Source organism: Sorex araneus, chromosome 6 (assembly GCF_027595985.1).
Source record: "Sorex araneus isolate mSorAra2 chromosome 6, mSorAra2.pri, whole genome shotgun sequence".
NCBI classification, from domain to species: Eukaryota; Metazoa; Chordata; class Mammalia; order Eulipotyphla; family Soricidae; genus Sorex; species Sorex araneus.
In genome coordinates, this window is record NC_073307.1 from 23,380,935 (window position 1) to 23,408,873 (window position 27,939).

Below are 27,939 nucleotides of genomic sequence, written 5' to 3' on the forward strand. Positions count from 1 at the left end.
ATACATAAAGTTACACTAAATTACTAAAGTAGACGTTTGTAGCTGTTGTGTGAAAAACAATATAACATTCTAGAATTTTGACACTGTCAAGCCATTAAAAAGTACATAGAATTTATATTTTTACTGTTAATAAAATCAAAGCATAATAGTTTTGAATTAAAGTTATATAGTCTGTGTAGCTGAAAAAGTTTTTTCTCCCACTCCTGATCTCCAGTGATACATGAAGTTAATATTGTATTTTGAATATATTGTGGATTGTGTGTTTATATATATATTCTATATATAATCAAACCTTTGTATATTAAGGCATCAGCCAGATCCATCTGGTTTTATTTGCAAACATAATTAAAATATGCTTGAGAAGAATTAATGATATTAAATTTTGTAGATAATATTATTATGTTTATTTAAATATGCATTTTAAGTTGAATATAACAAAATAACTACCACAGATTAATGTTGGAGACCATATGCTGTCAGATGAGTTAATGTTTTTTTGAGAATTAAAAATATATATGTTTATTTTTTATGGTGCTGGGGAATGAACCTGGAGTCTGTTTTTGAGCCCATGTTCTTACCAGTGTGCCATATCCCTGGCCTCCAAAATGTTACAGTTTTTTTAGAGTTAAAGAGCTCCATTTGATAGTATTCTGTATAGTGTGGGGAATGGCTTCTATTTCTTCACATAGCCACTTAACAGAGGCATTATTTCGTGTTGCATTATCAAACTAAGCTAAATCTCACTGAGGACTAGTGTTTATTGTTTCTAAATGAATACTTCCTCTGACATAGAAATTATTTAATATAATTTTAAAGTGCTTGACAGTGTTCTTTCTTGCTTTACAACTGAGTTCAGAAATTTTTATGATCTAACATTTTCTGTGAAAATAGAACTCTGAACTGAAAAAAATCAAGTTCAGATAACATTACCCTATAGTAGGCGATGAAGATACCCTATTTTTCAAAAACCTATATACAGACATACACACACATACATATATGTGTGTGTGTGTATATATATATGTACATATACATACACACATATAGAATAAATTTTAATAAACCACTGTGTAATTGACATAATGTAAAGAATTATAGCTGATTTCCCCCCCTCTTGTAAAATTGAGACCCATGGTATTACTCTTTGTTTTGCAGAGCCATTTCCTGCTTTTAAGTCTTGGCAGGAAGATTCAGAGTCTGGAGAAGCTCAGCTGTCTCCACAGGCTGGAAGGATGAATCATCACCCCCTGGAAGAAGACTATCCTCCAGTATTATCACACCGTAGTTTAGATTTTGGGCAAAGCCAGCGTTTCCTCCATGACCCAGAAACAATGGAATCCTCATCTAAAGCACTTTCTTTTGCTCGGTATATGATTTTATATACTTAAGTGAAAATACTTAGGGTTTGTGGGAGAACTAGTCTTCTGTACCTGAAGTCCAAAGCTCTGCTCCTCTTCCATGAACATATATTTGTGGTCTGTAACTACTTTGGCCCTTAATTCTGAGTTCTTCAAGGTAGTGTAGTATTTGAGATTGGTTCTCAGGTAGAAATTTCCTGATGATGTATTTATTTATTAACGATTTAAAACATAGAATTGTAGAAGGGAGTTAATAAGTGGTGCTTACTAGTCTTTAATGTTTTTGGTTTTTTTTTTTTTTTTTCTTTTTGGGTCACACCCAGCAATGCTCAGGGGTTACTCCTGGCTTTGCACTCAGTAATCACTCCTGGTGGTACTCAGGGGACCACGTGGGATGCTGGAAATCGAACTCGGGTCAGCCATGTGCAAGGCAAACGCCCTAACCGCTGTGCTATTGCTCCAGCCCCATAGTCTTTTAAAGTTTTTATTGTAGAAAATATAAATTGAATCTAAATTTAAAAAACATTTCCTTTCACTTGAATAAGTGAATTATTTGCTCTCAGCTATGTTTCTTTTCTCTCTCTGCCCAAACCACTTTCAAACGACTTCCAATCCTTTTCATCACTACCTATATTAGATTACATTACAATATGTAACAATTCCTTTTACTGTTTGCCCTTTAATATTAAAGCCTTATCTTCACTTTATTTTTTATTGCCCTAGTTGTGCCCTAGGGCAGGGGGTGGTGTCCCATGGCTGCAACTCAGCAGTGCTTGGACACAACTTGGATCATACTGGCAGTGCTGTAGGAACCATGTGTACCAGAAAATCAAGCCTAGGGCATTGGACATGGTTACCACTTGAGCCAAATCCCTATCCTTCACATTAAAAAAATATACTTCTTGGTAATTGTTCTGTATCAGAGCAATAAGAGTTGAGTGAAGAGAATATGATACTAATGTACAGTCTTTACATTTTTTTGAATTCAGAATTCGAAGATCATCCTTTAGTTCAAAAGATGAAAAAAGAGAAGATAGAACACCATATCAATTGGTTAAGAAACTTCAGAAAAAAATCAGACAATTTGAGGAACAGTTTGAAAGGGAAAGGAAAAGCAAGGTAAGTTTGTAGTATAGTCCAGTATATGTACTAAAACAGAGAGGTTCTTGAGAGAACATGAGTTCATTGTTTCCCCAAAAATAATCTGCACAGTTGCATCTTTGTATTTCCGTTGGCTAAAGAACAGTTTTAGAATTGCAGAAGCAAGTACTTTAGGCTTCCAATTTATTTTAATGTTATTTCTGCTCCCTCAAAAGCCATAATTATTGGACCGGAGAGTTAGTATGGTAGAGAAATGCACTTGTCTTGCGTGGTGGGCGATGACACTAGTACTGCATCTGGCCCCCTGAATACTGCCAGGGGTCACTCCTAATCATGGAGTCAGTAATATCCTCCCTCCTCCGCAATAAAACAAAGCAAAAGCACAAGTACCAAAGAGGAAAGAAGGTCAGTAATTAGAACCTGTGATGTGAAAAATGTGCTATACTTGAATATGATGACCCATATTCAAATCTGGCTTCTACCAGTGGCTAAATTCTGACATGGAAGAACTTCTGTTTTACATAGTTAAAAATCCTGCCATACATAGTTGCGGTAAGATTAAAGTAAGAATTGGGTGAAATCTCTGTACTATAGAATAGTGTGGGCATTGCACATTTCTGACCACAAAGGTCTTGGTGATTCTGTTTAATTTTTCAGCCCTCCTACAGTGACATTGCAGCTAATCCAAAGGTATTAAAATGGATGACAGAGCTTACTAAACTCCGGAAGCAAATTAAAGGTATAAAATGTGCTATTTTGGTGATGTATTTTTAAAATTTTATATTAGTCATGTAATTTTGAGGTATACCTTGATTCATATAAATTTATATAAAGGTGATGGTATATTTTAAAGTCTATCTGAAATAATTCAAGTAAACAGTGTGGACTTTTGGTACTTAATCTTGGTGGGTATTTCATCTAAGACTGATTACTCATAAGAACCTGTTTATGCTACAAAATCTAATTTCTTTTTTCTTTTTGGGTCACTCCCAGTGATGCTCAGGGGTTACCCCTGGTCCTGCATTCAGGAATTATTCCTGGTAGTGCTTGGGGGACCTATGGGATGCCGGAGATTAAACCCAGCTTGGCTGAATGCAAGGCAAACGCCCTACCCACTGTACTAATCAATCACTCCAGCCCAACAAAACTAAATTTGAACTTCTCGGATCAAAACTAGTTAGTGGTTTATGTGTATTAGCTCAGTACAGCAACTGCTAAGATATGTTTACAGTACGTGGTGTTTAATAACTATGCTTTTAAGTAATTGTTAATACCTAAAAATTAGGAGTGTGGGGTAACATACATTAGATATCAAGTACGAGTTTATAACTTGGTGCATAACCATTCTTTTGAATTATTCAAAAGCCTTTGTATCAAGGTGAAAGAGGAAGGGGAGGAAGGAATGGAGAGAGAGAGGATAGAGGAGGGAGGGGAGGGAGGGAAGAGGGAAAGGAGAGAAAAAAAGAAAAAAAAACAGCAGGTAGGGTGCTTGCCTTGCACACAACTAACCTAGGTTCTATCCCCAGTGCCCCAAATGGTCCCCCATTTCTGCCGGGAGTGATCCCTGAGTATTGCCTAATGCTGTTCAAAAATCAAAATAAAAAAGTCTTAAAAAAGTTTATCTTTTCATACTAAATACTTGTAGGATGTCTAAAACTATAGCAGTAAAAAATACTTGTTTGTTTTGGGGCCATACCCAGCAGTGTTCAGGGCTTACTCGTGGCTCTGTGCTCAGATATTCCTCCTGGCAGGTTCAGGGTACTGTAATCTGGGGTGCTAGGGATCAAACTTGGGTCAGCCGTGTGCGAGGCAAGTTCCCTATCTGCTGTACCATCTTTCAACCACATATAGCAGTGAAAAAGTTGGACTTTAGCCTTAAAGTCATTGCGTTTGTAGTTCTGTGGTTAAAATAGTTTCTCTTAACTTTTTTAGAATTCTCTTATGGTTTATGCATTTTCACGATTAATGCCAGTTTCTAACCATCAGTAACTATCGTTACTTTGAATGTATGCATTACCAATGAATGCTGTTAATCAGCACTATCCTCCTAGTTAATTTTCCAGTTTTATTTCATTTTTATTGTCTTACATTTCATTCTCTATACAACAACCAGAATTACTGTTCCCCTACATGTACTTTTTTTTTTTTTTATAATTTATTTTTTTATTGGATCACCCCAAGATACTCAGTTACAAAGTTGTTCATAATTGGGTTTTAGTTATACAATGTTCTGACACCTGTCCCTTCACCAGTGTACATTTCCCACCACCAATGTCCCACAACTCCTCTCCATCCTGCCACTTCCGCAAACTTTTCTACTCTCTCTCCCCTCCCTTCTCTCTCTTTCTTTTGTTTGGGCATTATGCTCTTGCCTTTGCTCTGAAGTTCTAGCTTTTTAACTGCAGTTTCTACCCATCTGCAGGCATGTAACTGAACGTGAAATCACAAAAAGAATGTTTTTTTTTTTTTAATTTATTTATTTTTAATTAGAGAATCACCGTGAGGGTACAGTTACAGATTTATACACTTTTGTGCTTATACTTCCCTCATACAAAGTTCGGGAACCCATCCCTTCACCAGTGCCCATTCTCCACCACCCGTAAACCCGGCGTCCCTCCCACCCTCCCCACTCCCATCTCCCCCCCACCCCACCCTGCCACTGTGGCAGGGCATTCCCTTCTGTTCTCTCTCTCTAATTAGCTGTTGTGGTTTGCAATAAAGGTGTTGAGTGGCCGCTGTGCTCAGTCTCTAGCCCTCATTCAGCCCGCAACTCCCTTCCCCCACATGGCCTTCAACTACAGTGTAGTTGGTGATCGCTTCTCTGAGTTGCCCTTTCCCCGGAACGTGAGGCCAGCCGCGAAGCCATGGGGTCAACCTCCTGGTACTTATTTCTACGGTTCTTGGGTATTAGTCTCCCACTCTGATATTCTATATACCATAGATGAGTGCAGTCTTTCTATGTCTGTCTCTCTCTTTCTGACTCATTTCACTCAGCATGAAACTTTTCATGCCCATCCACTTAACTACAAAATTCTTGACTTCCTTTTTTCTAACAGCTGCATAGTAGTCCATTGTATAGATGTACCAAAGTTTCCTCAACCAGTCATCCGTTTTGGGGCATTCGGGTTTTTTCCAGATTCTGGCTATTGTAAACAGTGCTGCGATGAACATACATGTGCAGATGTTGTTTCGATTGTACTTTTTTGATTCTCTGGGATATATTCCCAGCAGTGGTATTGCTGGGTCAAATGGGAGCTCAACCTCTAGTTTTCTGAGAATCGTCCATACTGTTTTCCAAAAGGGCTGAACTAGCCGGCATTCCCACCAGCAGTCCCTACATGTACTTTTTAGCCACACTCAGCAATGTGTGGGAATTACTGCTGGTTCTGTGCTTAAGGGCTGTTCCCTAGTGGTTGGATGACTATGCAGTGCCATGAACTGAATTCAGGTCTCCTGCTTCCAAAGCATGTATATGCTTAGTCCTTTAACAAACTCTCTGGCCCCTGTAATTATCTTTTTTAAAAACTCAGATTTTTATCTTATTCAAACCATTCAGTGGGCTTTCCTTTCATCTGAAATTAAGTTCAGATTCCTTGTCATGTCTTTGAAGACCTTGCACACACTACCCATTTCATCCTTTATCTTTTAAAATGTCAATCTTTAGTCCTTAGCATAGGTTATTCCTCAGTTGTATTGAAAACTTTCACTCAAATCTTGTGTTTTAGGATAGCATCTCCTCATCCATAACAATGCCACCAGTTCAGAAGCCCCTCCTTTGTCATTTCCACCTAGAGCAGTTGTCTTCATAAAGTACATAGCAGTCTTAATGGTTTTTTTTTTTTTTTTTTTGGGCAGGGAAGGCAGAATGGTTGGGTGACCCCTGACAGTGATTGGGCTACTCCCAACTCTTGAGGGCGTGGGGTGTGTAGCACTCCTGGCAGTTCCAGGAAATCATATGGTACAAACCCACGTCTTCCATGTACAAGGAGCCCATATTTGATCTTTCCTCTCTCTCTCTCTTTTTTTTTTTTTTTAAATCGACACCTTTCGGTGCTCAGGAATTATTCCTGACTTTGCACCAAGTGATCGCTCCTGGTGGGGCTCTAGGCACCATCTATGGCACCAGGGATAAAAACCAGGTTCGCCCTGTGCAAGGCAAACACCCTACCCCCACTGTACTATCACTTTGGTGCTCATATTTTCTTTTTCTTTACAGTGCTTAGTATTTTGAGACATTTATGAATTGGATTACTTGGTTTTTCTTTTTCTTTTTTTTTTTTTTTTTTTTTTTTTTGCTTTTTGGGTCACACCCAGCGATGCTCAGGGGTTACTCCTGGCTTTGCACTCAGGAACTACTCCTGGCGGTGCTTGGGGGACCATATGGGATGCCGGGGATCGAACCCGGGTCAGCCGCGTGCAAGGCAAACGCCCTACCCGCTGTGCTATCGCTCCGGCCCCTTGGTTTTTCTTTTTCCTTGTCTTTCTATATATTAGAAATTAGGATCATGCTGATTGTGTTTACTGTTGTATCTTAGTACACGTCAAAGCATTTTTCTGTGTTTATTGGATAAAAGAGGGACTTATGTGCCAGAAAGCTAGCATAGCAGGAAAGGCACTTACCTTGCACATTGCCAACCTGAGCTCAATCCTTTGCACCACATATTGTCCCCTGAGCATTACAGGAAGTGTTTCCTGAGTACAGAGCCGAGAATAAGCCCTGAGTACTACTTGGCATAGTCCTTTCAAAAAAAAAAAAAGTGAATTATTCTTCTCATTACCTTAGCTCTCTTATTATATAACATACTATATAGTAGTATATGTTAACTTTAATATATAGCTATAACATATCATACTATAACTCATACCATAATTTAAATATTTCATACAGTGTTGAAATACCAGAGCCAGTATTCTGTTAATGTATTATTTTCCTATCTGCTATTTCACTTACTTGAACTTACTTCATTTTAGCTAAAATACTATTGCTCTAACCTCTTGGTTCTGGAATGTAGATGCAAAACACAAAAGCTCTGATGGCGAATTTGTACCTCAGACACGTCCACGTAGCAACACTCTTCCAAAAAGCTTTGGCTCTTCCCTAGACCATGAAGATGAAGAAAATGAAGATGAATCCAGGATCATGCAGAAGGAGAAGAAGCCGTCTAAAGAAGCAACTCTTGAACTTATTCTGAAAAGACTGAAGGAAAAACGTGTGGAGAGGTGTCTTCCAGAAGATATCAAGGTAATCTTTTAGCTATTTTTTTTACTTGCCTGTAAAATTTCTCATACAAAATAAGTCTGACACTTGCTTAGAGATATCTAGATAGTCTGATTGGCTAAGTATATTCCACAAGTTTGTAGATACAGAAACATTTCCTCAGCCACCAGAAGTGCTCAGACCACTCAGGGACTGTGTCACAATAATAAAACAAAAAATCTAGAATGCTAATAATTTGTATTGGAGGTGGCTGGTAAGGTAAGTATGTAAAGAGCATGAAACATACCTTAATTGAATTCTGACTTCGTATCTTTGTGCGTAATCATTGTGGGGACCATACTCATCTACGTACATGGAAACTTGGACCACTCTTGGCAGTGTGGGGGCGGCGAGAGGTGAGCGTAGGCCACTAAAAGCACATCTGTTGGTGCTGAAAGTCAGTGAGGTTATGATATACTGGAGATCACTTAGGGTCTCATTCATGTAAGCCATGCACTCTGGCCATTTGAACTAACTTCCTCGTTCTGCCCTTGTAATATTTTTTGAGTTCTCAATACAAGCTCGACCTGATAGGTCATATTTTATGATTCTGCTGGGTCACTTCAACAGCTTTGTGACTTGCATGGGCATGAATGTGTCTGTCAGTAAAATACTAAAGAGATGTTTATTATGAACATAATTTTTTATCTTTTAATAATCATTGCTCAGTAAAGACTCTAAGCAATGCTTAGAGGAGTGTCATGGTTGTCATCCCTCCAACCCCCACCTCTGATGCTCAGGGCTTCAGGAATCCTGGCAGGGCTCAGGGGAATAATGTGGGGTGTCAGGGATGAGCCCAGGTTGGTCATGTGCAAGGCAAAACCCCCTGCCTGCTGTACTATCTCTGGCCCTGAAATGTGTCATGATTTTGTTTTTTGGGCCATACCTGGTATGGGCTCATAGAACTAACTTAGGCCTGAGTTAAGGCCATTTCAGGTCATCTGAGTGCAAAGCAGACATCTTATTTAGAGTACTGACTATCCAGCCCGTGGGCAGTCTTAGTTAATCGAAATCATTTTGACAACAGTGTGCCTCTCTCATGTTCTAATGCTAGAATCTTTATTTATTTATTTATTTATTGGGTCACCGTGAGGGTACAGTTACAAATTTACCCATTTTCGTACTTGTGTTTCCCTCATACAATGTTCGAGAACCCATCCCTCCACCAGTGTTCATTCTCCACCACGAATGAACCCAGTATCCCTCCCACCCTCCAATCCCGAAACCCCCCCCCCCACTTCTGTGGCAGGGTATTCCATTTTGGTCTCTCTCTCCTTTTGGGTGTTGTGGATTGCGATAGGGGTATTGAGTGGCCATTATGTTCAGTCTCTAGTCTGCTTTCAGCACGTATCTCCCTTCCTGAGCAGGATCTCCAACCACATTTTACTTGGTGTTCCCTTCTCTATCTGGGCTGCCTTTCCCCCAGCATGTGAGGCCAGTTTCCGAGCCATGGAGCCAACCTCCTGGTATTATATACTACTATTCTTGGGTGTTAGTCTCCTACTCTGTTATTTTATATTCCACAGATGAGTGCAATCTTTCTATGTCTGACTCATTTCACTTAGCATGATACTTTCCATGTTGATCCAGTTATGTGCACAGTTCATGACTTCATCTTTTCTAACAGCTGCATAGTATTCCATTGTATAGATGTACCAAACTTTCTTTAACCAGTCATCTGTTCTCGGCCACTCGGGTTTTTTTCAGATTCTTGCTATTGTATAGAACCTAACCTTTCCTGTCCTGTCCTGTAGATTTATTTATTGAATCACCTTGAGAGCCGTTACAGAGCTTTCGGGTTTAAGTCTCGGTCAAACAATGACGAAACACCTGTCCCTTCACCAGTGCACATCTTCCATCACCAAAAACCCAGTATACCCCCATCCCACACCCTCTTCCTGCCTGTGTGGCAGATCATTTCCACATTACTCTCTACTTGGTTTTTTTTTTTTTTTTTTTGCTTTTTGGGTCACACCGGTGATGCACAGGGGTTACTCCTGGCTCATACACTCAGAAATTACTCCTGGCGGTGCTGGGGGACCATATGGGATGCTGGGAATCGAACCCGGGTCGGCCGCATGCAAGGCAAACGCCCTACCCACTGTGCTCCACTGTGCTCCAACCCTACTCTCTACTTTGATTACATTCAATAATTCAACACCGTACCTACCATTATTGTTTGAGATTTCCCCCCAACATTCAGACCTGCTGAAAAGTCGACATTAGACAATTTGTTTTCTATTGCTGATTCTGAATAGCATATTGCGGCTGTGCAATTTTGGAATTCTGAAATTTTAATAAATAAATCTGGAGGGATTTCTGCCAAAAGCCGCTGGGTTCCAAGATTCGCTTGTAAGTCTCTGGGATCATGGCCATTAAGTAGCCAGAAGGGCCGTTTGTGGGCAACGACTCGGGTTCTTGTTGGGGCGGGGGAGGACAAGGGCCAGCTCCACCCCCATCCCGTGAGGCCCTGGGTGTGTCCTCACTGCTGGCCCATACCTGACTCTCCAATGGCCTCTGGAAGATGGTGGCCACCGAGCTGCCAGGGGGAATAGGTGGAGGGACGACACCTTTTCCCACCTGGGGTGGCCCGTTGCCTGTAACTTAATGCGTAGCCGGGATGCATTTTAGAGTCTTTCTTTCAGCAGAGTTGCTTTAGAAATTCTGTTTACTTCCCTTCCCTCTACTTGTTTCCAGTTTCATTTTAAACTAAATTCTCTTCTCTGTTTCCAGCAAATACTTTTCTTGGGTCATTTGTGTTTATATCTGTTATCCTATGTTTAAGGTTCAAGCTTGAGGTTGAAATTACAATGTTTTTTGGAAAAAACTTAAAAAAAATTATTTTGACCACAACAGAGCTCGGCGTGTTTCTGGCTTGGTGTTCAGTGATTGCTCCTGTTGGTGCTCAGGAAACCATGTGCCAGGGATGGAACCTGCCCTTCTCTATGCAAAGATGTAGTTACAATATTTTACAAAGTCTGCACCCGTTTCCTCTGAACATACATCATCTAAAATTATATTGGTTGCATTGGATAGATAAAACAGAGGTTAAGGTATTCACCTTGCCCATGGCCTACACTGTTTCAAGCCCTGGTTCTGCATTGGTACCCTAAGAACAGAGCTAGGAGTAGCCCCTAAATACTAAGCCCTCCTCTTCTTTTTCCTAAATACTTCTTTTAGGAAAATAATTATCCAGTGAATTTTTATTTAATTTTATTCTGGTAAGAAGTAATTACTATAATAACTGGTAATAAGTAGAGAGGCTTTTTGTTCTAGTGTTAAAGGATACTCAGCACAATATTTAATATTGCAGTGTTAAGAGGTGTTCCTAGGACTTGCATGTAGCTTGGTGGTAGAGCAGTTGCCTTACATGTATGATGCACTAGGTTGATCCCTAGTACTAGGCAGGTGGGAAATGTCCTATGGAACAAATGGAGAAGATCTGAGAACAAAGAAATTTGGGATATCCTGCCTGTTGTACTATTCTGAGTACTAAAAGATAGGAGAAGAGTATTGCAGTGTAAAGAAAGTGCTAGATGAAGGGAAACAGGTTACAGGCTAAGACTAAGGTTACATATTGACATTATTGAGTTTTTTTAGGATCTTTCCATTGTTCTATGCCAGTGTATATTGACAGTTTAGTAGAAATACTGGATCAAAGATGTAAGCTGGGGACTGGAGCGGTAGTATAGCGGGTAGGATTTTTGTCTTGGGAATGGCCGACCTGGGTTCAGTCCCCAGCAACCCACATGGTTCCCTGAGCATAGCCAGGAGTAATTTTAATTTCTGAGTGCAGAGCCAGGAGTAACCCCTGAGTATTGCCAGGTTTGACCCAAAAAGAAAAAAAAAATTAAGCTTCAAAGATGTAAGCTGGATCCAGAGAAATAGAGGTAGGGTGCTTGCCTTACATGTGACCATCCTGGGGTTGATTCCTGGCACTCTATATGGTTCCCTGAGCACCTCCAGGACTGATCCCTGAGTGCAGAGTCAGGACGAGGCCCTGAGCACCACGGGTGATGCCTGAAAAAAACCCACCAAAGCTCTCTGTGGTTGGGGTCTGGGTGTGTGTATGTGTGTGGTTTCCCTAGTTGTAATAGAAGACTAAAATTATAATAATGTGCAAGTTTAATACTATTGTAAATGCTTATCTAACCTATTAACTTGTTCAGTCTTTATCAGATCTTAATTAAATGAATACCCGATTAGGATGCTGAACAGAAAAGGGATAAAGTACCTTACCCAAATTCAATCAGTTGCAGTAATCCCATAAGGCTAGCTGAGTATATTGGCATCTGTTTATTATGGATTAGATTGCATACACGCTTGGAAAATGTTGCTTACAAAACCATTAACAAACGGCACATTCTTTTTGGGGAGACCACACCTGCATTGACCACCTGGCATTGTTAAGCAGCCTCTCCCTGTGTAGAACTCAGGACCATCTGGTGCTAGGGATTGAGCCTGGGACTCCTACATACTGTGTGCATCTGGCCTTTGAACCACCTACCCAGCCCAGAGAGCCGCCTTCTGTATATTGTGGAATGAGAATAATGATGGTGCCAATGGAGTTTTGTTTCTTTTTACTTTTAGAAAATGACTAAAGATCATTTGGTGGAAGAGAAAACTTCTCTCCAGAAAAGTCTTCTTTTCTATGAAAGTCAACATGGAAGGCCGGTAATGTGTCTATTGCTAAAAAGATTTAAATCTTTTCTTAAGAAAGGCCACGAATCATTTCTGTCACTTATTTTTATTTTTTAAAAATAGATTTTTTTAAATTTAGGAAATTGACTACTTATTTTAAATAGCTTATTAAAAATTGGCGGGGTGGGGGGTGGTGAGGAGAAAGTCATTATTAAAGTTTTAGACATTTTATGCCCAGCTAGCTCAGTTGGTAGAGCATGAGACTCTAGATTTCTGTGACTAGTTATTATTTTTTTTTCTTTAGGTTACCAGGGAAGAAAGGCATATTGTTAAACCTCTTTATGATAGATACAGACTTGTAAAACAGATGCTGACAAGAGCTAGCATCACCCCTGTTCTTGTAAGTTTTACTGAGACTTGCTCTTTAAAAAAAACTGGTGATTGTGGTATATTGGAGAAGTACAGACCAGGTGGCTAGAATTGTATGTATGTAAAATAAGGTTACTGATTTGAAAAGAATAGCACTGTAGCATTGTCATAGCACTGTTGGCCGGTTGTTCATTGATTTGCTCGAGCGGGCACCAGTAACGTCTCCATTTTGAGACTTGTTACTGTTTTTGGTATATCGAATATGCTACGGGTAGCTTGCCAGCCTCTGTCATGGATACTCTTGGTAGCTTTCCGTGTTCTCCAAGTGGGACGGAGGAATCCAACCTGGGTGGGCCGCATACAAGGCAAATACCGTACCCGCTGTGCTGTCGATCCAGTCAGAAACTATCAATAAGTGGCTACTATTTACTGGGCACTTGTAGAAGCTTTTCTTTTTCTTTCTCTTTTTGGTCTTTTAGGGTCATTCCTGGCTCTGCACTCAGGAATTACTCCTGAAGGTGCTCAAGGGACCTTATGGGATGCCCGAGATCGAACCCAGGTTGGCCACAAGCAAGGCAAACGCCATACTCACTGTACTCTCACTCCAGCCCTCTAGAAGAATTTCATGTGTGATTTTTGTCCTAAGTCCTAACAGATAGAATCTGATATAGCATTGTTTCATAGGCATTGATATAGAGACTAATTAAAACACCTCCTCCCCTGTTTTGAAATCTTGGCTAAGTTTTTCTGTTTATTTCATTGAAAAGACACCTGTTACAGGGGCTGAAGAGAGACTTCAGTGGGTATGGCTCTTATACGAGATTGACCTGGGCTCAATTTTGGGAATGGCATTTGGTACCCTGAGCCCCTTGAGTACAAAAGCTCTGAGCACCTCCAGGTGTGACCCAAAACACTAAAAAAAGGGTGTTTTGATAAGGGTGTTTTGTGATGATTGTCACGATGGTGTGCACTCAATTGCACAATAAATAGAAATATTTTTTTCAAGTTCAGATTTTTGAATAAAAGAGTGTGTGCTTTAATGACATTATAATGCTTAATATGTTATAGTGTACTTTTCTCCTCTCCCTCCATATCTCAACTTCATACTCATATTTATGTGCATTTTGAAAGAAAAATTAAAACTAATATTTAGGTGCAAATTAGTTTTTTCAAATTAATGTTACGCCATTAGGGGCCAGAAAATAGTACAGGGGTGAAGGCATTTTGCTTGCATGTGGCTTACCCTGGTTTGATCCCTAATACCACACAGTCCCTCTAACCACCAGGAGTGATGGATGTCTGAGCAGAGTAGGAGTAAGACCTGATTACAGCTGGGTGTGCCCCTGCGAAGCAAAACAAAACAGAATAGGCCTGGAGGAGAGCACAGCAGGTACAGCACTTAACACGCACCACATGTGGTCCAAGGAGTCCTTGGTCCTTGGAGTTATCCCTTAACAGAACCAGAAATAAGCTCTGAGCAAATTTGGAAATGGCTATAAAACCCAAAACAAACCAAATAAAATTATGCTATTAGATAAATGGCTGTAGATTTGTCTCAGCTCAAATAGAAAAATCTCAGCTTGTGTCTCGTTTTGCATGATTTCCTAGTAGTTCACTTGAGCTAAATTTTACAGGCTTTTTGTCTCAAATAGGTACTTCTGTGTGAGTTTCCTTAATGCTTTCACTGCCTGCTGCTAATCACTATTTGAAGGTTCTTGTTATTTGACCTTTTTACTGAGCAGTTTTATTTATTCCTCATAAAAGCTGGTATTTTAAAATTTGTGTCTGCTTTTTGTTCTGGCAGTGCTGATGGGTCACTCATGGTAGTGGTTAGGTAGCCATGTGGTATCCAGGCTTCCTGCATGCAAAACATGTCGTCCAGTTTGTTGAGCTGTCTATCTTTCTAGGCCCTGTTTGGGTCTTTTTGAAATTGACTATCTCAGCATTGTTTTATTTATATATAATTAGCTTTTGTTATGTATTTTTAATATAACTAGCGAGGCTGTGTGTTCTACTTAGTTTATGATGTACAAATTTTATACTTTGACTCTAAAGTGCATTGTGTGTTACTAATATTTTCATAATTTTTTAAGAGTAAAGTCTTTGGATTTTCTTTATAAAAAACATTTTAGATTTCCACGGGTTTTACTTTTTTGTGTATGTAATTTGGGGGCCACACTTGGATTTTTTTTAGGGCTACTCCCAGTACTGTTCTCAGGACCACTTCTGGTGATGCTCAGGGGACCACGTGGTATTGGGGTGGGTTCAAACCAGCCTTCTATAATCAAAATATGTTCCCAGTTTCTTTTGCACTCTTGTTCGCCCTAATTTCACAGGTTTGAAAAAAAAAAAAGACTATAAAAACTACTTATAAATATTCAGTACTTATATCATTTTTCATAAAAAGAAAATTATAGTCTAAAGGTTTATGGTAAGAATTCTATTGTAAAGAAAAATTTCTTGCTCTTTTTTTTTTTTTTGGCCATACCCGGCTGCTCAGGGCTTATTCCTGGCTTATTCCTGGCTCTGCACTTAGGGATCACTCCTAGGATACTGGGGATTGAACTTGGGTCATCTGTGTGCAAGGCAAAACCTGGCCTGCAGTACCATCTCTCCAGCTTGTAGAAAGAATAGTTTTTCAACAAATAGTGTTAAGGCAACCTAGCTGCTCTTAATGCAAAAAAAAAAAAAATAAGTTGTGTGATTGCCTCACACAGGTACAAAAAGTAATTCAAGGTGGATCCTAGACTTAAAATGTAAAAGCTGAAATTGTTTAAGACTATATACATGTAACTTAGAAGGATTGCACTCGTCTGTGGAATATTAAGTAACAGAATGGGAGACTAACACCCCAGAGTAGTAGAGATAAGGACCAGGAGGTTTGCCCCACAGCTTGGAAACTGGCCATGTTCACATGCCGGGGGAAAAGGCAGCTGAGACAGAGAAGGGAACACCAAGTAGAAGATGTTGGGAGGACCCACTCGGGTTGAAAACTGCGTGCCAAAAATAGACTATAGACCGAGCATGATGGCCACTCAATACCTCTACTGCAAACTACAACACCCTACAGGAGAGAGAACAAAAGGGAAAGCCCTGCCGCAGAGGCAGGGTGGGGTGGTGGGGGATGGGGTGGGGGTGGAGGGATACTGGGAACATTGGTGGAAGAGAATGGGCACTGGTGGAGGGATGGGTAAATGATCATGTATGACTGAAATGCAAACACGAAAATCCATAAGTTTGTAACTATACCTCACGGTGATTCACTAATAATTAAAAAAAGATAATATACATGTAACTACATACATATATATGTGTGTGTATATATATTATATATACATAAAATGGTATATTTGGGCTGGAGTGATAGCACAGCGGGTAGGGCGTTTGCCTTGCACGCGGCCGACCCAGGTTCGAATCCCAGCATCCCATATGGTCCCCTGAGCACCGCCAGGAGTAATTCCTGAGTGTAGAACCAGGAGTAACCCCTGTGCATCGCCGGGTGTGACCCAAAAAGCAAAAAAAAAAAAAAAAAAAAAAAATGGTATATTTAGGAAATAAAGGAATAAACCTATGTGATCATGGATTTGGGTGATATTTTCCTAAGTACAACACTAAAAACACAGTGACAACAGAAAAAATTAAAATGGACTTCACTTTTTTTTAAAAGCAACTTTTGGTGCATCAAAGGACACTTGAAAAATTGAAAAGAGATTTTTTCCAGAGTGGCAGAAAATGTTAGCAAATTATATGTCTGATAAGGAACCTGTGTGCAGAATATATAAAGGACTCATAAAATTCAGCAATAAAATGATGACCAATTCAGCTTAATATATGGGCAAAGGATTGCAATAAACAGTCCTTTGGAGAAGATACAGTTATGTTTGTTAATCATATAAAAGAATGTTCAGCGTTGTTAATTAGGAAATGTATGCTCAGGGTTGGGGATACAACCTAAGGGCTCAGAGGCCTTGACTGGTCCTGGCTCTGCAATACCCTCACATGTCACCATCAGGCAGGCCCTGCTAGTTCCCAGCACACCTTTTGCCCAAGTAGTACTTCTCACTGGACCTAATATCATAGGGCCCACACAGCTGGGCCAAAGTTTGCTGGGAATGGCCTGAGAAATCCCCCACCCTAACACGGGCTCCCCCTTACTAAGAAGAAAGGAGCATACACCCCCTCCCCACAGCTCCCCTCACCCTTTTCCCCCCACCCCCCAAAAAAAAAACCCTCCCAGTAGCACATTCAGATACCACTTATTATACTGATAGTATGTAATTTAAAAAAATGTAATAACCTTGTTGTTGGTGCGGGATGGAGAAAGCAGAGCCCTCCAGCACTGCCTGGGCAGTTGGGAGTGAAGTGATGGAGCCATTGAAGATGCTTGGCAGTTCTCTCAAAAGGTTAATCATAGAGTAATATAGGACTTGGCATTTCTCCTTTTTAATATATGCCCACCAGAATGGAATACATATCCTCTCAAAAACCTATACTGTCCATACCCGCATTTATCATACCTAAAATACAGAAACATCCCAAATGTCTGTGAAGAATAAGTAAATTGAGTATAGCCTTATAATGGAATATTATTTGATATTAAAAGAAAATACTGAAACATATGTTTCAACTTAGATGAAAAATTTTTTACTCAGTGAAAAAATTTAAATACAAAAGGCTGTTTTTTCTGTGATTCTATATGAATTACCTAGAAAAGGCCAGGCCCTAGAGACCCAAACTTAGTTTTATGTTTGCCAAGGGCAGGGTTCCAAACAAGTACAGGTTTTCTTTTAGTGAATAAATATCCTGAAATTGGATAGTACTACTAAATTGAAATTAATTACAAATACCAAATTGAAAACTTTCACAGATGAGTTTAATGGTAATGTTAACTTATGTATATGTGAATTCTGTCTCCATGAAGTTATTACTTTTTAAAAAGTATAGAGAATGAAAATATTAGATCAATGAAAGCTGGTGGCTGCAGTTAAAGGAGAAGTGTTGGGCCAGAGAGATAGTGTAGCAGGTAGGACCCTGGCCTGGTGTGTGTCTGACCCAGGGTCCATCCCTGATACCACATGTGGTCCCAGGATTGATCCCTGAGCACAGGGCTGAGTGTAAACTCCGAGCTCTGTTGGATGTGGCTCAGAGCAAAAAAATAATTTTTCAAAAATGGTTTGGAGCTATTCCTCTACCTCTGCAATAAAGCACTTCACCCGTCTGTCAGGACCTGATTTGATCCCTAAAACCACAGAAGGAAAATCTATGTGAATTATTTCATTTGGAATTTTTAAAATAACTACTGAACTCTTTGAGAGAGTTCTGTAAATAGAAGTAAAAACATTTCTTGGGAAATTATTTTAAAAATTAAAAAGCACTGTTAGGATTTTTAAAATAAACTGATTCATCATAAAATGAAGGGATAAAGAGTCATCTCACAATTCACTTTCTAAGTGAACTTATAAACCAAACTACTTGTATGTTATAGGGTTCTCCATCTACCAAACGAAGGGGTCAGATGTTGCAGCCAATCATAGAAGGAGAAACTGCACATTTTTTTGAAGAAATTAAGGTAATTCTTGGAGGAATTACTGTTTCATTTATTCTTTAATGAAAAGTGGAAAGCCGTGACCTATATTGTTGGGTACTTTTCTATTTTAGGAAGAAGAAGAAGATGGTGTTAGTCTGACCTCTGAGTTAACTGATATCTTAAAAACTGCTGTCCAGGCACAGTCTTCCTTTGAAAACTCAGAATCTGATGTTGAGGAAAATCAAGAAAAACTGGCTCTGGATCTCCGATTGTCAAGTACTCGAGCTGCTTCTATGTATGTGTGTTAGCTTGTATTTTTTCAGTTAAATATATGTGTGAGCTGGGAAGAAAGCTCAAAGGACTGAAGTGTGTGCCTTGCATGTGGGAATCTGGGTTTGATCCTGGCACTGCACTGTCCTCCAGGCACTGCTGGAAAACCCCCCTAAGCACTGCCAGGTGTGAACTTGGGATCCCCCATTCCATCCATGAATATACTAAGATGCCCCTAGTGGGCCAGAAATACAACTCAAGTGGTAGAATGGGCTCTGGGTTCTTTCCAAGGTACCGCATGATTTCAGTTACCACAGGGTGTGGCCCCCACAAAGAAAAGGAAACTCTGTTAAATTACCTAGTACTTGAAGAGAATAAACACAGTGTTGAATATAAAAAAGTACATCCTTTTTTTTTTTTAAAAAAAGTGGGATTTACAAATATCTTTCATGTCTTTTTTTCCCCCTTTATTTTTTAAAGTTTTGGGACTACATCTAGTGATTCTCAGTGTCAGGATCACTCCTGGTGGGATTCAGAAGACTGTATGGGGTGCCAGGGATCAAACCTAGAGCAGCCACACACAAGGGCAGAATCCTACCAGCTGTACTAACTCTCCAGCCCATTCATATTTTTGGTTTTTTGTTTTGCTTTTAGACCACATGCAGTGCTGCTGGGGCTGCTCAGTAGATCAGGAGACTAGACAGTGCTGGGGCTTGAACCCAGGGCATGTAAAGCTATCTCCCTGGTCCCATTATGTTTTCTTTATTAAACTAGTATTTAAAAATTTTGCAATGTCCTAATGCTTAATAAAGACTCATGTCCTACATTTGCTGTGTAACAATAGGGAAACAATATGAGAATTATATGGACTGGGGAGATAGTACAATGGGAGAGACTTTGCCTTATGTGCTACTGACTCTGGGTTCGATTTCTGGTGCTGGATATGGTCCCTTAAGCCCTACCAAGCGTGTTGCACTCCTCAAAAAGAATGTTCCCTATCAGCTTCTTTATCTTTGAACTCTGTGATAGATGTAATTGCTTTCCTTTGTTGTGCCTTTGTTTTTTCTTCCTGTAGTTACTTTTGCTACTGTGATAAGTAGATGTAAGACATACCACACTACTGTTTCTGTGCTTGGGGGATATCATTTCATGTCAGGGATCAAACCAGGGGTCAGCTGCCAGCAAAGCAAGTGCTTTAACATCTGTACTATCTATCTTGCTGGCCCCCGAGTCATTAGTATATTCTCAGAGCTTACTCAGCTGACTTTAGTTTGTACTCAAGCTTAGAACCACTTTTAAAAACAAATCAAATGTGGTTCAGTGGCATATACCGTAGAGGTATGAGGTTCAGTCCCCGACACTGGGGGCAAAAAATAATCATCAATGTTCTTTCATTAATGTTTTTTTCCCATGTTAATTTTAGGCCTGAATTACTGGAACAACTTTGGAAAGCCAGAGCTGAAAAAAAGAAATTACGTAAAACATTACGGGAATTTGAAGAAGCATTTTATCAACAAAATGGAAGGTTTGTTGAATGTCACAAAGTTGCTTAAACTTATAGTGCCCTATGTTAAAATATAGGAGTAGAAATAAATTGTCAGATAAGGATGTTGACATTAGGTGTATCTATGATGTAAAGCAATATTATTTCAATAAGAGTATTTTTTTATGGGCTGGAGAGAGAGTACAGCAGGTAGGTACTTGCCTTGCACACAGCTGACCTGGGTTTAATTTCCAACAAACCATGTGGTCCCTTGAGTCCACCAGAAGTGATTCCTGAGTTCAGAGCCCAAAAACAAGAAAAAATTGAAAGGATATTAATATTGAAAAAATACAGATGTGTTATTTATTTATTTTCTTTTTGGGTCACACCTGGCAATGCACAGGGGTTACTCCTGGCTCTGCACTCAGGAATCACCCCTGGCAGTGCTTAGAGGACCATATGGAATGCTGGGAATCTAACTCGGGTCAGCTGCATGCAAGGCAAACGCCCTACCTGCTGTACTATTGCTTCAGCCCCCAGATGTATTTTTTAATCCTTTTACACTATTAAAATTTCATAAAGGACTGGAAATGTAACAGTGGTAGAATACATGCTTTGCACAAATGACACCCTGGGTAATTTGATATCTAGCATCAATTTTTTTGAGGGGGGGTACCTACTTAAGTTTTATCTCCGCTTGTTATTGTGTTATGACACGTATTATGTATGTGGGGGGTTATAGATTGAGAACTATTACCAAGGTGCACGCAGTGGTCCTGGGGATGAGGCCATGAAGCTCATGTCTTCCAAAAATCGTTCTTTATACTCTGAAGCTCTGCTATTCATGGCAAGAAAAAGAGCTAAATGGTAGCTGATGAAAAAAAATTTTTTTTCTTTTTGGGTCACACCCCGCTTTGTTTGGGGGTTATTTCTGGCTCTGTACTCAGGAATTATTCCTGGCGGTGCTTGGGTGACCATATGGGATGCCTGGGATTGAACCCAAGGTTGGCCGCGTGCAAGGCAAATGCCCTACCCGCTGTACTATTACGCCGGTCCCTGGTGAAAATATTTTAAGGTTGTCCTCTGAAGGCTTGGTTGAGTGGAGATATTTTTGGGGGCAGTGGTGTGCGTGGGCAAATCCAGAGATGAGCAGGGGCCACACCTGAACGTAGCCTGGAGGAGCAAATGCTGCTCCAAGATTTGAAACATTATTGATTCCAAACATTGTTAACACCATAGCATGCTAGGCAAGTGTCTTAACTTGTGTACTATTTCTCTGGTTCACTGAGTGAAAAAAAATTTTTTTAAGTGTTCTTCAATTCTGTATCTTTTTTTTTTTTTTTTTTTTTTTTTTTGCTTTTTGGGTCACACCTGGTGATGCACAGGGGTTATTCCTGGCTCTGCACTCAGGAATTACTCCTGGCGGTGCTCAGGGGACCATATGGGATGCTGGGAATCGAACCCGGGTCGGTTGTGTACAAGGCAAATGCCCTAACCGCTGTGCTATCACTCCAGCCCCTCAATTCTGTATCTTTTACATTTTGGAAATGTTTAAGAACTGCTGTATTTCTTCCTTTAGAAAAAGTCCCATAACAGGATTGATATCTCAGCTAGTTTGGATTCCTCTACTGAGATATTGCTGCTTAGGCTTTCTGTTGGGTAACTTCAGGGTTCTTATTTCCAAGCTGTGGATCAGTTTGGCACTCTTCATTTGTAACAAAAGTGTTCAGGTGCCTTTAACTGGATGCACAGTTGACTCAGTGGGGCCCTATTAAAAGTAAGGAAAGTAGACTGAAAGTTAGATGGTGGCCAGAAACGGCTTATATTTTCTCAGACCTCAGAAAATTTTTTTCAAATGACTGGGTGGCCGTACCAAACCAGTAGCTATCTTGCAAGTTTCAAGCTATTTAATTTGAGAATCTTCTATGTAGATTGGTACACATGGTTAAAGAAAGCTCGATTGCAGGAATGCATTTTCCAGTTACTTACTGACTTTTTTGGTCTTATTGAAGAAATATTTCTAATAATCATACCTACTCAATGAAGTTTTCATTGGGTATTCCGTTGTGAGAAAGCTGTATTTTTTGGTACAGGTATATTTCATATCATTTTTTTTTTTTCCTTTTTGGGTCACACCTGGCGATGCACAGGGGTTACTCCTGGCTCTGCACTCAGGAATTACCCCTGGCCGTGATCAGGGGACCATATGGGATGCTGGGATTTGAACCCGGGTCGGCCGCGTGCAAGGCAAACGCCCTACCCGCTGTGCTATCTCTCCAGCCCCTATTTCATATCATTTTTGAATTACAGTTAAGTGAATATTTGAAATGACTACATCTTACTAAACTATTTGCTTACCCCTAGTCACCTATAGTTATTGATTAGCATAGCTTCATGTAATCTATTATTAGAGAAATCTATAAAAATTATAAGTATTTTAGTTACATTTTTGAGGGAATTGGTTCAAATTTTTCAATAACAGAACTGCTTTTTATTTTATCTTTATTTAGTAACAGTGTATCTTTTCATAGTACAACTTCTGTTTTCTTCCCTTAGGAATGCTCAGAAAGAGGATCGAGGTCCAGTGCTTGAGGAGTACAGGGAATACAAGAAAATTAAAGCCAAGCTTAGACTTCTTGAAGTTCTTATCAGCAAACAAGATTCTTCAAAATCCATATAAAATATGCTCCTTGAAAACATCCTAAAATCAGTTGTATTCCCTGAAGCTATCATCATGTGTACTTGGCTGATACTTGAGGTCATTTTGTCAGGCACTCAGTCTCATTTTGTACTTGGTTATGGTGCCACTAGAGAAATGATGGGAGGGTAAGTAGACCCTCTCTGGGGAGTGTGTTGTTCCATGTTAACCAGACTGTATTCTCCACCTTAGGAAACATGCAGGTTTCTTCATTGTTTTGTACTACAGATACATCCTGTTAGCAGAAGACTAGTACTTTATCCTTTCAACTTCAAGAACTTTGGAAAAACAAGCTTTTTGTTAATACCAACTTTATTTTTTGTTGTTCATTACTGAAGAAAATTGAGAGGAAGATCTTCACATTGACTTCTTCAGTTGCCTTTTTCTTACAGAATGACTGAAATTGAAAGAAAAGCCTATAAGTGTGCACATATGCAATTGTGTTTGTTTTCCTAGAAAACCAAAATCAACTCAAATTCAAGTCCTACTGTGGAACACCTTTCTATTTAATTTCCAAAGTAACACATTTTCACCAATAGTATGTTTGCAGTTCAGTGGTCTCACCTCTCCTGGATGAAGCTAACAGTGGGTAGACCAAAAGTGACCTTGCTTATTATTAGTCTAGTGAAAACACATACCATCACACACAGGACTGAATCATACCACATGCTGCCTCTGGGACTTCAGTTACTGTTTGCTTCCTCAGTTACTGTTTATCTGCAGGTGGTGTGTGATTTGTCTAGATCAGATCCTGCATCCCCCGCCTCCCCCCCCCCAACCCATCTCCAGATAATGTGAGAAAATAGCCATGTCAGTATGTAGGAATTCTGATGGTGCTCAGATTTTGTGTATTCAATTAAATGGATTTGAATTGGCAAAAGAATTACTATGCCTGAAGTAAATCTCTTAACAAGGGCTATACCACTGCATTTTTACTTGTAGCTTCAGGGGATTGCATTATTTTTCTCATTCAATCAACAGAATCCATACAGAAAACATCCTCTAAAAAGGGATCACCTTTTGCAAAGTCACATGCTGTTTAAAGCAGGAGATTTGAATATAATATGTGTAGTGGTATGCCCTTTTCATTGCCTTGAAACACATTCTTTTCCCTCTGGCTTTGCACGGCTTTTCTACAGACATTCTTCTAATATTCTGCTGATATTTTCACAGAATGGTGACTTTCTTTATGCTAACAATATAACAGTTATTAATAGCATATTCCCTTCAGGCTAATCTGTAAGTGTTAATATTTTTTTCCTGGTGCTTTTCTGGATCAATAAGTGTGTCTCAACTTTGACTGTGCCCATGATTTGCATGCAATGACTCATGCATGGTTTTCTTAACTAGCTAATATTAGCAGTTTGTTCCATACAAATGAACTACTGCGGCATCCTTTAGTAAGGTGAGGGAAGCATGAACCTCAGACTTCTGGCACTATTACATAGTAAGCACATGAAGTAGCTTGATAATAAACAAATAGCATTTCTAGTACTTCACATTTCACCTCTGTGTGCAATGCCTATTTTGAGGGGAGGGAATATTCTTTGGTATGAACTATGTAGTTGGGGAATTAAAAAAAAATAGTACTAAACACAGTTGTTTTCATGTGGTTTCCTTTTAATGTAGCTAAGTTACTCATAATGTGTACACCTACAAAAATGAAATTGAAAATGCCAAAAGATGTGTAATTTTGATCTGAATCCATCATGCAGTGTACATTTGATTTTAGTCTCCAGATCGGTGTATATCTAAACATCTAACTTAATGTGCACTGTATATTGTTTTATATGAATGTTTTATTTTATATACCACATGCAAAAATGTCCATATGCACTATTTAAATGTTTTAAATAATATATTCCTTCTTTATAATCCTAAATCTATATGAGTACCATATTTTTATAAGTCACTGGCCTGTCTGGTATCATTTTAGAATTAACAGCTGCTTCATGATGTTGTTTATTCACTGTTAATGTTTGGCTGCAAGTAGAGTAGATAAAAGTGGCATGGCAGCACTTAATGCTATGTGACAGTATTTGTGTCATAGTTCAGGTGGTAGAATTAGGCAGTTTGTGATAGATTTACTTTGGTACAATTTAAAACGCTATATCTATATACGAATAATATATAGATATATATCACCACCATATGATTGCATTGTCTTGCACTTGATTGTATAGACTTTTGTAATAAAAGAACTTTAATGTTCTAAGTCACTGTAAATGTTTTTGTTTTCACTAGATGTTTTAAAATACAGACTTTTTCAGTTATCCCCTTGTTTTAATGTTCTTAGACTTTGTTTAAATTACCCCACTGGAACCATGCTGTGGGGATAACAAGTTGCTAAGCCACATGGGTGGTTAGGTAAGAGCTGCCATATTGTGCATTCCCTTGTGAATTGTACTTGGGAAGTATAAGGAGAAGATGCAAAGACAGGAGCCCGAATTTTTTTTTTGCTTTTTGGGTCACACCCGGCTATACACAGGGGTTACTCCTAGCTCTGCACTCAGGAATTACTCCTGGCGATGCTCGGGGGACCATATGGGATGCTGGCAATCGAACCCAGATCGGCTGCATGCAAGGCAAACACCCTACTTATTGTATTATTGCTCCAGCCCCAACCCGAATTTCTTTAATGCTGTGAATTATTCTATTAAGAAAATTTGGCAGCCAGACTGAGAGAAGAACTTGAACTGAGGAAGGTGGGTAGATGTTTTTATTCTTTTACTCAAAATCCAGAGACTGTTGAGCATTAGTGTAGAAACTTGAGTTTGTGGCCAAAAGATGTTACTTGGGTTAAGCTCTTCTAGGAGGGTTTATATAACCAAAAAAAGAAAAAAATGGAAGAGCTTTCAAAATGCTGCTTTGAACCATCTAAACAGGACCTTCATAGCACCCTCACCTACACTTTCCAAATATAATAGGACTTCTCATAACTCTGGTACTCCTACCTTACTCTCATTTTACAACATGTTTTGCTTTTAAAGTAGTCATGGAAGCACTTTTTGAAAACTTAAAATGTATCTTTTTAGAAACTGTCTTGAATTTAGTTTGAAGATATTAGTGAATTTTCTATAGATGATTGGGGATTTTGTTCACTTTTTCTCAGGAAACTTCAAATTGGTAAGAATGGAATTGAGAATATTATTTCATTTGATATTGTATAGTGGTTTTCCCCAGAATCCTGTGCATTTATTAATATATTTATGGCCAGAGGAAGTTGGGACATGGTAAAATAATGAGAAGAGCACCGACATTCCTTCCCCTCTGTGGAGCACTGAGAAATCTGTCTTTCTCTACTGCTACCCTGACTATTAATTAGATATCTGCCCCATGAAAAATAAGCAGCATATTTTTGTACTTTCCCCTTTACATTCCTAGAATTGAATAATAAATCTTGTTATACAATCCCTTGTGTGTACCAGTGTGTGTATACTATAGAGGCATGGATTGTTTAGTGGGGCTCATTCAGGAGCACTAAATCCTGGAAATCATTTGGTGATTATTGACGTCAACTATAGTTTTTTTGGTTTAGTTTTGATGGTGTTGGAGCCTCACACCATGGTGCCTATGGGTTACTACTGCAGTGCATGGGGGAGGACTGTTTGTGCCAGATGAAACTGGGGTAAGTCATATTCAGGGCAAGCACTGTAACCCTGAAGAGTGGCCCCCTTAGAGTTTGAAGATAGGTTTTGTGCTTTTCAAATTTACGTGAAGTCAGGAAATGGAAGTCATTGTTAGACATGTTCAACAATTGCATCCTAGACTCTTACCTCCGTTTGTCTCAGTTATGTACGTGAAATCTTTCTCATCACTCGGTTCAGTTTTAAACTGATATAGTGTAATTCTTTCTCCAGTTCCACAGCATATAAAAAAAGTCTAGAGGATTATTTAGGAAGAAGTAAAGAATAACACTTTAATTCATAATAAGAACACATCTACTGTGAAAAGTTTTGAGGCTACATATATGAATGTTGGGGATTGAACTCTGAACTTTGTCTCATGCCGGTCATGTGCACTAACATTTGAGCTTTCCTCCCTGATGCTGGAAAGTAAAATTTCAAGCCTACTCTAGACAGTTATATATCTCATACAAAATCCGTGTGGTGAATAATACCTGCTCTGAATATCAATTTTAGAGATGGAAGAATTAAAGAAAATTGGTTTCTCATCTTAATGTAAATAGTGTAATACTTAGATGACATAACAGTCAAGTTACGGATTTGCGGAAGCAATATATGTAACTCATCCCATGCCCACTCATGATATTCCCTGATTAGAACAAATACTTACTCTCGAAATTCTTGTTGAGTGACAGGTTGATATTCATCTTCAGTGTCTTCAGAGTAATACTTTTTCTCAAGCCTATCTTTCCACTTTTTCATCCGCTCTGCCCTTTGAATCTCCTGTCAAATGAAAGGAAAAGTATAGACTACAACCTTTCAACTTGTCTCTGTTTTAGGCTTTGGCACACAAGCATCCCAAGCCTGAGAATCTCCTACATTGTGCTTTGTGCATCCTGACTTTTTGCCCAGCCTCAAATTTTGGTTTGTGTATCAACAGAGCTACTTCATAGGTCTCCCAGTTAAAACTGCTTAGCAAAATCGGGGCTGGAGCAATAGCACAGCTGGTAGGGCATTTAACTTGCATGTGGCTGACCTGGGTTCGATTTCCAGCATCCTATATGGTCCCCCGAGCACTGCCAGGGGTGATTCCTGAGTGCAGAGCCAGGAGTAGTAACCCCTGTGCATCGCCAGGTGTGACCCAAAAAGAAAAAAAAAAATACTGCTTAGCAAAATCAGGGCTGGTTTTTTGGTTTTAGAACCATCATTTCATTCACATTTCAGGTTAAGTGTTCTCCTAAGTTCTTCATTGACCAAAACAAAGCTAAGGGTCCATTCCACCCCCATCCCCCCTTCTCTTGCTGGGCCCTTAAAGATGCAATTGTACTCCAAAGTGCATCTCTGGGTGCTCTTTGCACTCTCTGTTACTTCTCTCTCTGACTTCTGTCATTGTGTTTTGTGGCTACACCTGCTAATGCTCAGGGGTTACTCCTTGGGCTCTGAACTCAGGAGACCAAATGGGATTCTGGGTATTGGCTGCGTGCAGGGCAAGCACCTATTCACTGTATTATGTCTAGCCTAGACTTCTTTGGTCTTACTTATTTTTTAAACCTGAATATGTTGCCTGTTTTGGAGCATCTTCATTCAGACCAGTTGGATGTTATAAGCC

At 39.4% G+C, this 27,939-nt stretch overlaps 2 protein-coding genes across 19 annotated transcripts in view; one reads left to right on the forward strand and one right to left on the reverse strand.

The window, feature by feature from the left end:
- The window catches only part of FAM13B (family with sequence similarity 13 member B), a 100,794-nt gene extending 74,677 nt beyond the window's left edge, over positions 1-26,117 (forward strand). For 10 of the 15 annotated variants that reach the window (XM_055144087.1, XM_055144086.1, XM_055144088.1 and 7 more), the window contains 10 exons: positions 1,156-1,366; positions 2,348-2,477; positions 3,117-3,198; positions 7,472-7,701; positions 12,307-12,390; positions 12,662-12,757; positions 18,212-18,295; positions 18,385-18,548; positions 19,947-20,048; positions 22,563-26,117. In XM_055144087.1, the coding sequence (XP_055000062.1) occupies positions 1,156-1,366; positions 2,348-2,477; positions 3,117-3,198; positions 7,472-7,701; positions 12,307-12,390; positions 12,662-12,757; positions 18,212-18,295; positions 18,385-18,548; positions 19,947-20,048; positions 22,563-22,686 (1,307 nt within the window). In that variant the 3' untranslated portion in view covers positions 22,687-26,117. The remainder of the gene's footprint in view (positions 1-1,155; positions 1,367-2,347; positions 2,478-3,116; positions 3,199-7,471; positions 7,702-12,306; positions 12,391-12,661; positions 12,758-18,211; positions 18,296-18,384; positions 18,549-19,946; positions 20,049-22,562) is intronic. The other 5 variants (XM_055144089.1, XM_055144098.1, XM_055144094.1 and 2 more) reach the window with 3 other exon arrangements.
- PKD2L2 (polycystin 2 like 2, transient receptor potential cation channel) overlaps positions 22,774-27,939 on the reverse strand; it is a 40,873-nt gene continuing 35,707 nt past the window's right edge. For 3 of the 4 annotated variants that reach the window (XM_055144103.1, XM_055144104.1, XM_055144102.1), the window contains 2 exons: positions 27,001-27,113; positions 26,252-26,586 (listed from right to left, as the gene is read on the reverse strand). In XM_055144103.1, the coding sequence (XP_055000078.1) occupies positions 26,496-26,586; positions 27,001-27,113 (204 nt within the window). In that variant the 3' untranslated portion in view covers positions 26,252-26,495. Of the gene's footprint in view, positions 22,814-26,251; positions 26,587-27,000; positions 27,114-27,939 lie in introns of those variants that run through there. The other variant, XM_004609892.1, reaches the window with a different exon arrangement.